Below are 14,621 nucleotides of genomic sequence, written 5' to 3'. Positions count from 1 at the left end.
ATATCCAGTCACATTGCAGCATTTAGGCATGAAGACACGGTCAAGAGGGAACTGCTGAAGTTCAAAATATAAGAAGGAAAGGCAATTTAAGTTACTTTGAATGTGGCATGGCTGTTGGTCTCGGCCAACTGGTGCAAGCATTTCAGAAGCTGATATTAGTATTAGTAAGTATTTCACAAACAACAGTCTGAACAGAGTTTACAGAGAATGGTCAGGAAAAGAGAATATCCAGTGAGCAGCAGCTCTCTGGGAGAAAATGCCTGGTTGATGCCAGAGGTCAGAGGTGACAGAAAGGCAACAGTAAGTCAACTTATTACAGTAAAATTACACAGAAGACCATCACTGAAAGCACAATAGGTCAAATCCTGAAGCAGATGGGCCACAGCAGCAGGAGACCACACCAGACATAACAAAATACACTCACACTCACTCACTGGCCACTTGTTCCAATCCCAGCTGACACTGAGCGAGGGGCAGTGTTCACCCTGAACAAGCCACCAATCCACAACTATTCACACCTGCCATCAATGTAGTTTCCAATTACCCGCTTCAATCTGCAGGTATTTGGTCTGAGAGAGAGAAACCATGTGGAGAACATGCAAACTCACACAGAATCCCAGTTTCAAACCACAAACCTCCTTGCTGTGAGGCAGCAGGGCTAACCACGTCCCCACCAAAAACAATTATCATCAATAACACAAAAAAAAGAAAACAGTGAAAATAACAGCTTGTCTTGTATTGTTTAAGTATATTTTACTATAATTACACAGACAAAAACAATGTACAGTAGCTGAATGTCTCAGGCTCACTTCTTCACATAATGTCATTATCGTTACACTCAACGAAACGAAGCGGCACACGTCACACGGCACAAAAATGGTTGATCGAGTACAAAACTTGAAAAGAAACAGTTCAACCAAAACAAAAGAACACAGCACATTTACAGTGATTTACATGAATTAAATCCACCAATCGGATCACAGGATTCTCACAATCACTCACTCTTTGAAGCACTGAAACCAAAACTAAGTGTATTATTTTCACCATGACATCAATACGCTTTGATTTAAGTGGACGATCCATAGCAGTTTTAAATGTTAAGTTGAGTTGGCATTATGTATCTGCACTTTATTACTTTCAGAAAACCATCTACACAGGACAACAGCTATCCTGTCACACCAGATGAGAACTTTTGAAAGGTTTTTTAATGTTAAATTCATGTTTTAATACTACTTTCGATGTCTCCTTTTATCTTTTAGTTTACACCCAAAGTTGAGGCTGAGGTCATTATTTACCTGTGAGAAAACCAGCTCAGAGAAAAATGGGAAGCAGTGAAATTGGCTTTCCCTCTTTTCTTTAAATCAGGTCACGCTTTACGTTACAGTACAGTAATTATATAGTAACAGCATGGTAACAATTATATATGGTAATACCTTGAAATATTATGGTCATAACATCGTATGTCTAGTAGAAGATCAGTAAATAGTGAATAAAAATAATGAAAAACTGCAAATTGTGTAAGGAATAAGATATTCTAGTAGGCTTACCTCCCTATTATAAATATATTACCAAACAATACCTTTTTTGTTTCTGTGCTGTAACGTAAAGTCATTCCTTTACCAACTGTGTAACAGCTCCCACATGTTCCTGTACACTGACTAAATGAAGGCACAGATTGATGAAAAAAAAACACAATTGAGATCTGTCTGTATTCACAGTTCGCAAAAGGGAAACTACCTAAAGAAAATGTCTTCAGTTAACCCCGCTGATCACTCTCAGGTGGTTCAATTCAACGGAAATACTTGGATGTTCACTGCACCTGCGTTTAGTGCCCAGTATCACAAATACACAACGTGCTGGCTTCAAATGAGGAAGAAACTAAAAGAGTAAAAATGTTTTCTGGGGTTTTTCCAAATGGACAAAAAACAAACAAACAGACAGGGCCGTGCAGTTGGCCACTCTAATGCAACCTACAATGTTCCGCGCTCAACACGAGTGCTGTGTCTTTACATTTTCCTCATAGGCTTTTCTGCTTTTTGTTTTAATTAATTAAAAAAAAAAGAAAAAAAAGTCATCCTGTCACTTCATCTCCGCCCGCTCTCATGCGAGACAGGGAGGGAGCGGGAGATTGTATGCGGCAAATCGTAGCACCAGATTCTGAGCAGGTCCCTCCCGCTCAGCAGCAGTGGCCATCGACGACAGAAAGAAGGTCCAGCTCATGCTCGTTCTTTGCGCTTCAGTTTGGAGGACTTCTTGACGGCGCCGTTCTTGTTGAGCAATTTCAGCACCTTCTCCTTGTGGTCGAGCACCTTCATCATGGTGTCTCTGGCCTCGGTCACCTGGTCCATCACCAGCTTGCAGCGCTGCATGTTACCCTGGCGACACACACGCACAACACACCGTCAACACGGTATACAACTTGATCAGATTAATATGTTCTATTGTAGTTTTCACAGTGGGACATATACTATATAATCAAACTACCGTATGCTTTGTAACATGTCTACTGGAATATGTATGGAACATTCTATTACTAACTCATGTAACCATCATAATATGAATAATTATAAATTCATAAAAAGGTCAATAGTTGGATTATTGGTGTCCACGTAAAGGTGGTCAATGATTTAAGATGAGAATGTGTGTAACTTTATGTTGTAATTGTGCATTTATGTTGTAATTAAAACACCAAATACATCTTACATTTACAAGATATTGCAAGATATTAGGAAATCATGCAATAACTTTGCTGAACATTTTGATGAAGACAATTAAAAAGCTTTTGTATTGTTATGTATTGATATACAGTAAACAATAAGATGATGAATTATAAATATGAAAAAGAATTGACAAAATAAACTCGATTTTAAAAAATTGAGGAATTTTATTTCAAGCTATTTTAATGTCCAAGTGCAGAAGGTTTATAGTGGAAGTAGGTGAAGCCAGAGGCTCTTATTTTGAAGGCCACGGTGAAAGGAAGTGGCCTAGGTCTGTTCATTTCAGACCATAAATATATGGAAGATAAAATGAAAAATCACATGACTGATGGTGAACTAGTAACAAGTTTTAATGTAATTACTGCTACTCTCACTGAAATGTACTGTAGGTGCAGTGTTTTTTGCTATTGTTACTGTTGTTAGGGGTAAAACAAAGATAATACATTTTTAAAAAGTATCTTGGTTAATAAGCAGTACTTATTACAAAACTTGTTTATCATGCAATTTACAGCAAAACTTATTAAATACATGAAACAACCATACCTGTATGAGTTCGTTGATTCTGTGAAGTTCATCATCGGCTCCTGCTCTCTTCTTCGGTATCAGGCCTTCTTGAAGGGTGGAGAGGCGACTGTACACATCGTGCTCCAAATTCGACTATAGACCAATAGACATTCACATAGTGTTAACAGATTCCAATCAAACAGAAAGAGCTGCTAAAACACTGATTATAATGTTGTTCAGAAGTGAGCCACTGAAATAAACGACAGCAGAGATTGAGATTTTTGCTGGTGTTGGCTGAGCACTCACCAGCTGCCTGAGCTGTGCGGCACACAGATGAATTTTCCAGCCTTGTGCTCTGCATGCGACTCCTCTCTGATTAGCCATGTCTTGCAGTGTGCCCTTCTTCTCCTCTGTGGGAGAAACAAAGACTTGTTGCTCGAAGGAAAAGACCACTTGCCAGATTAAAATGTTGGCAGTTTTTGCCAAAGACACTGACCTTTGACTCTGATGTCGCTGTATCTCTGGAAGTGGTGGTAAGCAGCTTTCCAGGGATTACGGTAGTGCCGCAGGAGGGTGACGGGGGGTCGAGGTCGGACCGGCACATAACGCACTCCTTCTTCATCTAAGAGACAAAAACAAGTCCATCAGTAACATTTTAAACACTTCTATCAAAAAGTCTCATCAACGTTGCAGTTACGTCAGAAGATCTTGCAAATAAATCTTACAACTCCATTTATACTGAAACATTTACAAGTAATTGGTTAAGGCCACACAGTGATGCAGTGGCCAGCATTGTTGCCTCACAGCAAGAAGATCCCAGTTCAACTGAGGAAGTGTGTGAAGTCTGTATGTTCTCCTTGTGTGTGAATGGGTTCTCTCCAGGTATTCAGGCTTCCTCCCAAAGTACAAAACATGCAAATGCAATTTTATTTATGTGAGAGACTTTCGGTTTGGCATTTCCTGTCAGTAGCTTTACACAGCAGGTAAGACAACAACTTTGACAGATAATGTCGCTTCAAGAAAACAGGTATCATGTATTCACTGAAGGGTTGATATAACTCAAGATTTAAAATAAACTTTATTGTCCCAGATGGAAATGTGTCCTTGACAGCGGGCAATGTTTTTGTTGTCACAGTGTATTTAGTTAGCAGTAGTTGGTTTAAGTGAAAGGCTTTAATGGATAGGAAAACACACGCTGGCTAAGAGCCTAAAATGTGTAGAAGCCACTGCAGCGTCCCGATGTCTGTTAATTTCACCTGGTTGAAAATAAGCCACCGGAAGATTATTCAGGAGCTGAAATGTGTCTAAGCTATGAAACGTCGGAGAAGGCGATGTCAGCAACCACAGGTAATACCACAGCTAATTACTGTGTAGTAAGTGTTGGTAGTGTGTGAATTAGTCTTGCAAGTAGCAGTAGATATTGTTGGGTCATTAAATCTGGGTTATAATGCCAAGATTTTTGTTAATACATTATTTTCATTTCAATTGAACGTATACGCTGAGCAACAGCACAAAATAATGAATAATATGATATGAGGCCACTTCATCATGTTGTCCTCCCACTCTGTGACACTACACGGATGTGGATAACACCTGCCATTTCAATTTTTTTATTGATAGTTGGGAGAGTTTGCACGACATTGTCAAGAAAGCAGATGTATATTGTTCACATATATGGGCAGGAAACAAATGTGGAAGTGCCACACATTAACAGGAAGTCGGACCATTAGTTACTTCCGCATTCAAAAATAAGGTCTTTGGTGCCACCACAGGTTAAAGTTTGTTATGGGCTTGGAACGATGTGCAAAGTTTTTTTCATATGGGAAGTTGGATTTACTTGGAAGAAAAATATCCAAAAATACAAGATTGTCTCCACACTATTTGGGGCACAAACTAAAATCGTCACTGTGATAATCATAAATTTACATACCAACATATTCTCTTGGTGGAGATTCACACCTCTCGGCTCTGCCTGTGATGGGCCTGCCTGTTATCTTCTCTTCATCTGTGCTGTTTGTCTCCACCATCTCACTCTCCTCTGTTGAAATAACATGCTGCTGTTTGCGGGGCTTCTTCCTCGGGGAGGCTCCGGGGATCATGTCTCCTGGGCCGGGGGGGTTCAGGGTGGAGGCCTGGGTGGCGAGTGCTGGAGCTGATGACAAGTTTGCATTTGGATCTGTGGGGAGACGCATGTCATTAAAATGTACATTATGTACAACATGTATTAAATCATAATGTGACCATGATAGGTCTTCAGATATTGGAAAACACTTCACTAATAACAATGGTACAAGCCTGTTTATTACAATTTAAATCAATTTTAATTTAGAGTTCACAAACTCTGTGTGTTGTGGTTACATTTTTGCCTGATGTTCACTCGTGCAATAGAACAGCCTCTAACTCTTTGAAACATGTGACAATTATATTCTATTATTACATGCTCCTCACCTGGCTGTGTGTCCATGCTCTCCACCTCCTGCTTAATTTTCACATCTGGACAGGTGGAGCTGGCAGCACAAGCTGCAGTGCTGCTGGCTGCAGGCTGAGTAGGGGAAGCCACAGTGTTTGCCATGGAAGCGGGGACGGGGGGAGTCACAGCCATGGTGGCTGGCAGAGCTGAGAGGGCAGTGGAGGGCTGAGAGGAAGGCACGGGTCCCTGTGTGCCTAGCATGGTGGGGATGGCTTGGGCGAGGTGCTGGGCGTTGGAGGACATCACCTGCTGCTCTCCTACCTGAGAAGGTAGTGCCTCTACTGTGGCCATGACAGGAGGAGCCACTGCCATGTGCATCTCTGCTTTGGACTTCACACTGAGAGAAGAAGACAAAGTGTCAGGTTCTTGGTTCATATCAGAGACAGGATGAGAACGTGGATGTGAGTGATTTGACAAGAGCTTACCCTGCAGGTCGGGGGGACCCTGCTCCTCTCACACCGCTCTCCAATCTGCCACTGCCTGCCTCAGAGGGCTGCGCAGGGATCAGGTTCTTACGAACACAACTACAACACAACAAGACAATGAGGTTTGATAAATGGAAACATTTAGTAATCACATATGAAATTTCACTTTATTTAATTCAACTCCATATGTTAAGGATGTGCTGTTGTAGAAGTAAAGAAGGTTATGCTGATAAATCATAGTAAAAGAGTTCATATATATTAATATCATGATAATAGGGCTGAACAATTAATCATTTTCAAATCAAAACCACAATTTCAAACCATGAAATAAGCAAATCACAAAACAAACTAGTTAATCTTTCTATTTGTAAATGTTCTGCCAATTCAAATATTTTTACACACAACATCTTTATACTTCTAATTATTTTTGTTATGGTTTCATTTGAAGATTTTTTTTGACAACAGGATTTGAACTGCACAGCAGGACATTTTCTTCCCCACTGTTTGATTACCTTTATATGAATAAAACATGCAGTGGCCTCATTTGAGTTCAAGTTCTTCCACTTAAACATGTGCATGAACAAGCTTTGCAGTGGTGGCAGAGGTTTTAGATGAACTGTATACATTCATAAAAGGTTGTGTGTCTTGATTGCTGGTTGTGTACTCACCTTTCATTAGCAGGCTTCTTGCGGAGGATGCTGGGTCGAGGGGAGGAGACCAGGGTGGGAGCACCTCCAACTGCTCCCTGGGCGTGTGCCTGCACCATGGTGGCTACAGGCTGGGTGGTGCTGAAGGTGCTGCTGATTGGACTCGCCACAAAACCATCAGCCAAAACAACTCCTGACAGAAATAAAGTACATTTTACAAACAACCCACAACACAATCAACTCCTCGCTGACTTTTTTATAAAACATCCTATTCATTATTACCAGATTTAGCTTCAGACTGTGTTTGCTGCTGCTGCTGAGTGACTATAGGTGTCTGCTGAATTCCCTGCGTGTTGATGGGCGCAGATGCGTGCACTCCAATCGGTGCAGGCTGGATTCCCTGCCCAGTGTTCGGTCCCGGCTGGATTCCGTGGGTGCTGATTTGTGCAGAGGGCAGACCAATACGATCCACCGCCATCAGCTGCATGTGGTTTAGATGGACGGTGGTGGCCACGCCCACTCCAGGCTGCGTGGGCAGTGCTGAACTCGGAGCTTGAGGAGTGACTTATTGAGAGTGAAAGATTAAATTAAATTATGCTAAGAGGTCACTTCACAGCTTTTAAATGTCAAAATATCTCAATGTCAACTTTTATGTCATGCCAAATGATTAAAGTTTTATTACAAAAATTCTTGTTTAGCCAATTAAGACACTGCTGGATGGAGATTATATTAATCTAGTGCGTTTTATTTGGTTATTAACACATAGCAACACCATAGTTAAGGCTGACCAATATAATGAAAACATCTACTTGTGATTGTTCTGAAAAATCAATTGCAATTTGATTTTTTGATTTTATCCATCTTTGTTGTACCTTTAGCCGTGTTTCCTATTATATCTATCTATCTATAAAACAAGAAACGGGCACACTTTGAACGGGAACTGCCCTAATAAATATAAAATATGGCGCAGCATTACCATACATCATCATCAAATGAGTTATGACTTCATGTTCTATTGCATGGACAAGGTTAACATGTATGAGTTACAATTTTTATTTAAGAAGACGGAGCCGTCAACAGGCTAATTGCTTTGTTCCAAATTGCGATTTTGCTCAAGTAACACTCTCATACTTCATCAAAAGTTCAATCCCTCTGATCAGTGTTCATTTATTTCCCACATAAATAAATTCTGAGGGGCCTGAAAACTTTGTTAAATTGTGGAGTGACCAAGCTGTGAGCTGTGACTGACAGTAAAACAACAGTGGTGATAGGAGCTTACCAGGATATTGGCGGATCGTCGATACAGAGCTGCTGATGGGGGTGTAGGTGTGTGTCAGAGGATACGACGAGGAATAAGCCGGCAGAAAATACTGAAACTGCACTGGTACAGAGGGCCTTAAAAAGAAACACACAATTAATTAAATGTTTATTATTATAATCTGAAATAGGTTTCTGTATTTATACGGTTGGTAAATCGTGAATCTTTTTGATTGTTAATCTTCACATTCTCAATGTAATTTTTTCATACAAAAGTCACAACTACAGTTAAAACTTACAGTTATTATGCTGTTCATCTGGAGAGTGGAAAGTAAATATACTAACAATAAGAGTGTTTGTGTGTACAAATGTGTAAATATTTTTAAATAAAAATTGTTTGGTTTTTGTGGCCAGAGAATAAACCTTTTCACAAACCAAGCTCTGTCTCAATATGCCAAATAAAATGCTAATTTCCTACACATTTATGATCATGAAAGCCTTACCTATTGTCACTTCTTGCTTCCATGGTGGCTGGGTTAGGTGACGACCTATGTCCTGGGATGGGGATGAGGTTGGTTCTTTCTCCTGGGTAGTCGGGCTGCACACGCGACGAAGAGTGGGCGATGGGCTGTGGGACCACTTTAGCTACAATCAACATGAGACGATTTTAGACCAAGTCCTCACTGAATCCTGCTACAATCATGTTCATGAAATTAAACCTCCTGATTACGAAGCACATCACAGCGTTACTGCAGGACAGATAAAAGGTCAAGCTTACCAACAGGGATGGCTGAGGTGGTCACAGCCGTAGCATGAGAGGAGTGTGAGGCCATTGTCATGGTGACAATGGTGCTATTAGGCATCTGAGTATGTGGAACAGAGCCTAAACAAGAGCACAACCAAATTAGTAATAATTATCAAAGAACGTTTTTAAATATTTTGTTTAGTCAAAAAGGAAATACCCATTGTGGTGGTCGATGGCACAGTAGTGGCAACAATTGGTGCCACAGTTGCTGCAGCCACTGGTGTCACAGTACTGAAGATGGGCTTCTATGAGGAGGAAATGGAAAGTATTATTTCAGTCACAGTGGGGGAAAAGTACACTTTCTGTGTAGGTTGCCATTAACAAGTAATAACCTGTGTCATAGTGTGCGGAGGCTGAGGCTTTTGAGAGCCGATTGCAGGGTGAGATGGCAGTGTGATCCTTGCAGCAGGGTCACGGGAAGTCTGAGGCCTCTGAATACTGACAGCGGCTGGAGGAGGGTGAATTGTCAGCCCAGGGCGCCTGAAAGAGTAGAAAGTAAAGAATAAATTATACAAGTATAAAATGTTTAGTCCATACAGAGTCCAAAGGAGAGTTTTTTCTGCAAGAGCAATGTTTTAGCTAAATCATCATAACAGTATAATTTACATTAGCTTACACAGCAGCAAAGAGATGCAGACAATCATTTATAAATGCTATCAGTTTAAGTTTAGTTGTGGAGGAACCTATGGAGAAGTTCTGTCTTTTTTATCATTTTAATCTTTTCAGGCTACTAGAAATTATTTACATTAAAACACTTGATACCTACATATACTCAATTCAATTGTATTTGTATAGCGCCAAATCACAATATACATTATCACAAGGCACTGTACATAGTAAAGCAGAAACCATAACAATATTAGAGAGAGAAGAGAAACTCAACAGTTAACACAATGAGCAAACAGTAGGCCTCTTTTTAACAGGAAGAAATCTCTGACCGAACCAGACTCAAAGATGTGCAGCTATCTGCCTCGACTGGTTGGGGTGAGAGGAAAAATGGGGGACAGAGGAGAGGTGGGGGAGAGAGAAAGAGACCTGTTTACTTACTCACAACTTACAGAGTAGCAACTGTTTGGTTTTACTGTGTCCTGAGCCATAATGTAAGGATACTACGTACTGATAAATAATCATAAACTAGGTTTTCTTTACAGTCATAGTATAAGTCTATGGTCTTCAAATTGTTGTTAAATTCTGAAGAATAGATGATCTTCTCTGATAATGCTGTAGTAATCAGATTCTCATATTACTTACCCATGTGCCACCTCTGCAGAGTGTGTAACAGATGGATTGATGACAGGAGACTGCATTCTGGGTGCTGAAATGGGGGCCACCACAGTCGGAAGCACAGCAGTGGAAGTTGTTACAGCAGGACGGGACTATGACCAGATGAGGATGACACTGTTACAAACACTTCTATAAATGATTAAGACTATTTACTTTACACTGAAGTGAGAGTAAAGAGCACCTGAATAGTCTGGTGGATGATGTGCTGCACTGTGGGCTGACCGGGGCCTGCACCTGCTCCCGTTGCTGGGCGTAGAACAGTTTTGGAGCTGGACATAACAGCTGCTGCAGCAGCACCTAGGGAATAGAAACCATACACAGATCAAGAGAAAGCATCATTACAAAGCAAGGGACTTGCTGCAAGTTACAGCTGCTTCAAAGGAGAGCAAACTGCTGTTAAAACACATATGCACACCTCGGGGTAAATGGGATGTGAAGGTCTGTGGAGGGACAGCAGGAGACCCAATCTGCAGTGCAGGTGCAGGGCCCCGAATAATCTGAATGTTAGCTGGCATCAGATGATGCAAGTTGCTGGAGTGACCCTGAAATGCAATGAAAACGGCCCAGGTTATTATTGTAACAGAAACAAACACATGTTCACAAATAGCAAATGTAGACAACACACACACCTGTTGACCACTAATGGTTGCCACAGGAATAGATGGGGTTGTAGCAATGCTGCTCTCTATGGTGACTGTAATGTGACCAGGCACTTTAGGGGGTATGGGGATATGAGGCTGGTTGGAAGCTGGTGCAGGAGCAATAAGACGACTTGGCAGAGGTGATTTCAATACAGCCTAAAAAAACAAAGGCACAAAACAATAAACCTTTATGTTTTAAGCCCTAATTTAAAAAATTTAAATAAAATAATAACCAAATACAATGTTGTCTGGAGTAAAAACCAAAATATTAAAGTGCTTTTATACTGAATCTTTACACAGTAACTGAGACACATGGTCTGTAAAATATTTGATTTCAGTACATTTATTCATTAGATAGTTACTAAGCCAAATAATTAGCTGTGAGAATCCCTCCACAGTAAGCTGCTCTAATATAATTTATTTCAGGTTGAACACTAATTGAACAGGTGTGTCAACAACAACAGCAAAAAGCTGTCCTACCCGATTATCTAACAATACATTTTGACCCCTAACACAACAAAAAGAACAGAAAGTCTTTACTGCAGTAATACAACAACCAATTTCTTTTCCCTGTGTTTTATTCTTGAAATGACTGAACACAACTTTACCTGCTTAAGGTGCCTTCAGATGTGCACTGAAGTCCAGACATTGACAATGCAAATATATGGGAAAGTGGTTTTGGGCATTTTCCAGATCTTCTGTCAACTCTCTAGTCAAATTTCCAATAAGATCTAAATGAGACCATGTAAGAACACAGCAGGAAAAGCCTTGTGCTTGATCAAGCATCACTCTTTGCCTTGGTGTTCAAGACACTCTCCTGCTGTTGTAAACACAGCTAACAAGATCAATTCCCACTCTAGTTCCTTACATGTTAAAGTCAATCTCATGTCCAGAAGCAATTTTCTGGGTATGCGTCAACTTTCAATTGTTCCACAACCACAGAAGGCATTATATCTTACCTAGATATATGTTGTTTAAATTGAGTTCACCTGATACTGCAAGTGATGATAACCCCACATTTTGAACTCTACAAATATTTAAAGTTCTAAAAAATATTAACAGATAGGTCATAATTATCACCTTCATCTGTCCCTCAGTGAGGAGTGCTGGCTGACCCTGTGGGAGGTGGACAGGGGTTGCAGATAGAGCCACAGGTGTGCCAGCCTGGATGGGCACAGTCTGGGGACCAGCTTGTTGCTGACCGTGAGTCTGCACTTGTGGGTAAGGTCGGACCACCATGGTCTCCTGCTTGTCATCTCTGAAGGCCAGGGTTCCTCCTCCCCCGGCTGGTGGAAGATCCTGCTGCCCGTGCTCAGCATCCCGGCTGCCGTCTGTATCTGCACTGGCTATATACAAATCATTTTCTCAGACATGTTCACTGATGTCTTCCACAGCATTAATTAAATCTATGTACACAGTAGGTAATTTCAGTGTGAATTACCTGGTTGGTTGACAGACACAAGGTTTCCAGAAATCTGAGGCAGTCCCCCACTGGAAGGAGGCAGCCCGTGTCGGGGGAATTGCTGGGAGTTCATTTTAACAGTTCAAGACCTAAAGTGATGACAGGAGGAGGATAAATGACATCCTGTATCAGAAGTGTTACAAATATCATTCAAGTTTAACAGCTGAATTACTTAATTTAACCATGTATGATAACAATAAAACACTTCCATACATACAGTATACAGACTTAACAGTTCTACATTATAGTCTTGCTGCATGCTAGAAAATGTGAACTACTATTTTAATTCCACCAATTTGTGTTTTCCAGAATGTGTCAGAGGATACAGTGAGGTATCATATTTAAATTTCATCAATTGCATTAAAGACTAGGGCATCTGAAAACCTCCTACACTGTAAATGCATGACTATTTTAACATAGAACAGACATAAGGCACCGAAAATAACAAAGGAATTCAACATGAAGCCATATGGGGTAAAAAGTGTTAAAGGTTTGACTGCAAAAAAAATGACAATTTGGTTGCATTCATATTTGCTCTTCTGATATGGTATCTTATTAGTTTGTTTAACACAGTATAGGTGAGGTTAAGTGCATTTAATTTCTGTATGACTTGAGCTTGTTTAGCACATTTTAAGAAGGGGAATCTTGTTTTTAGACGTGTTGTAGACTCACCACTTCTTACAGTACACCTGCTCTGCTATGAATTAACACAAATAACTGTACAGTCAGGCACATCGCTGCAACTCACTGCATTTAGGAATTGGAATTTTACTACACAATTTTTGGGGTTTACAGAGAATGGTCTGAGGAAAATATTCAGTGAGAAGCAGGTCTCTGAGCAAAAAGGCGTTTTTGAGACCAGACGACAATAACCAGATGAGTTCACAATGATGAATAGGCAACAGTAAGTCATTATTAAAACCAAAGCATGCAGAAGACCATCTCTGAATCTAAAACAAGTCAAACCTTGAAGCAGGTGACCTGTAGCGACAGAAAACCACACAGGCAAATTTATTAGGCACACGATGGATGTACTTTTGTTGTTTGTTTTTGAAGTTGAATGACGTGTATTTCTTATGCTGCTGAGTGCATGTTGTGCTGATTGAAAAATATAAATAAAATCGTATAGAACTGTACAGAACTACGTTTCATATGTAAACCGGACATTTCGAGGACCTTTGATTGACGTAGACGTTAAATGGTCCACAACAAATGACAAAAGTGGTCGACAACAGCAGCAGCGTATCTTATTAAATATCCCCCCAACATGCAAATACTAAACAACATTTGAGCAGACGTTTGCCCAATCTGATAAACTGCAGTGTACTCACGAGAAACGTTAAATATGACGTTAAAACAATTAAGCCACCTTCTTAGCCAGCTACCGCAGCTAGCAGGAAGCTAACGTAAAAACGCTAACCTAGATGCCGCCTGTTTTTCATGCTAAATCCAGGACTTTTTTAAAGCACAGGGTCCAAACTGAATCGGGCTTATTAAGCAAACACATCCACGTTAGTGCACAGACGTTACCGTATCGGAGAGTTACAGGGCAATAGTCGTTTTCTGGATTACAGATTTTCCATTCGTCTTTTCTTTTTTTCCTACAAACATGTAAGCCGGAAGAACGCTCCAAAATAACTGGACCGCCCATTTTTTCTTCAACCAATCAGGGAACATGCACCGCCACACTTGACCAATCAGCGTTTCGAAAATGTTCTGACCAACCTTACATTGTGCCGTGGGAGGGGGGGGGGGTGGTCTCATGGACCGTGTGGTCACGTGGTAAACGGTAGCAGAGCTAGCACTGAATGCTAATATGCTTACTTATATACCGGCAGCTCACCGTCCCCGAAAAGAGAATATGTGTTATGATTTAGTGCAGTTTATATACGATACACCTAAAATTAAACAAACTTAAAGCCCTTTAGCAGGAGAACGAGGGACATTCCCACTAAAAGCTAACGGCAAAGCGTATCGTGTTGGTCAAACATGGTGTTGCAATGAATTTATTATACGATGACACAAATCTTTAACTAGTCATTAAACGTTAAAGTGGTCGGGGAAGTGGTTATGTACATTGATTACCGGGGTATTTTACTAAGTTGTCTGGTTGGGCTAGGGCTAGCCTTTTACTACTAACCTACAACAACAGCCAAGTCTGGGGCTGTCTCCCGTTCGTCACGTGACCACCACAGTCTCCCGCTTTATAAAGTGATTGGTTCAGACTGGAGCTAAAGGTGGAGCCCAACCTATTTTTACATTGATTACTGTAGCACCACAACACAACACTAGAGGGCAGTATCCAACTGCAGGAAAAACCCTTACCTGCCAATTTATTAGAAACAAAGAACAACTGAGAAAGTGAAAAGAGTGTATATATATACATATATGTATATATATATATACATA

General features: G+C 40.6%; 1 protein-coding gene across 3 annotated transcripts; it reads right to left on the bottom strand.

The window, feature by feature from the left end:
• Positions 1 to 715: 715 nt before the first annotated feature.
• On the bottom strand, positions 716 to 13,851 carry sap130a (Sin3A-associated protein a). Of its 3 annotated transcripts, none has more exons than XM_058638855.1 (21): positions 13,743 to 13,851; positions 12,192 to 12,301; positions 11,831 to 12,096; positions 10,739 to 10,906; positions 10,525 to 10,651; positions 10,291 to 10,406; positions 10,077 to 10,201; positions 9,158 to 9,305; positions 8,983 to 9,070; positions 8,799 to 8,903; positions 8,524 to 8,665; positions 8,043 to 8,158; positions 7,046 to 7,327; positions 6,785 to 6,956; positions 6,117 to 6,215; positions 5,670 to 6,028; positions 5,152 to 5,397; positions 3,718 to 3,843; positions 3,528 to 3,631; positions 3,261 to 3,374; positions 716 to 2,375 (listed from the first exon to the last, which is right to left on the bottom strand). In XM_058638855.1, exons 2-21 carry the CDS (start codon positions 12,283 to 12,285, stop codon positions 2,217 to 2,219), a joined length of 3,156 nt encoding a protein of 1,051 aa, XP_058494838.1. In that variant the 5' UTR covers positions 12,286 to 12,301; positions 13,743 to 13,851; the 3' UTR covers positions 716 to 2,216. The 3 variants fall into 3 exon arrangements, with proteins under 3 accessions (XP_058494838.1, XP_058494839.1, XP_058494840.1); XM_058638856.1 differs by lacking the exon at positions 13,743 to 13,851 and adding an exon at positions 13,544 to 13,685; XM_058638857.1 differs by lacking the exon at positions 10,739 to 10,906.
• Positions 13,852 to 14,621: the final 770 nt, after the last annotated feature.

Source organism: Solea solea, chromosome 9, assembly GCF_958295425.1.
Source record: "Solea solea chromosome 9, fSolSol10.1, whole genome shotgun sequence".
Lineage (NCBI taxonomy): Eukaryota > Metazoa > Chordata > Actinopteri > Pleuronectiformes > Soleidae > Solea > Solea solea.
This window is presented reverse-complemented; position numbering and strand designations above follow the sequence as displayed.

Coding starts and splice junctions, on each gene's coding strand:
- sap130a (XM_058638855.1), bottom strand. CDS start 12,285: ATGAACTCCCAGCAATTCCCCCGACACGGGCTGCCTCCTTCCAGTGGG. Junction 10,407..10,524: donor CACATCCCATTTACCCCGAG/GTGTGCATATGT, acceptor TCTATTCCCTAG/GTGCTGCTGCAGCAGCTGTT. Junction 8,159..8,523: donor GAAGCAAGAAGTGACAATAG/GTAAGGCTTTCA, acceptor TTTCTTTTTAAG/GCCCTCTGTACCAGTGCAGT.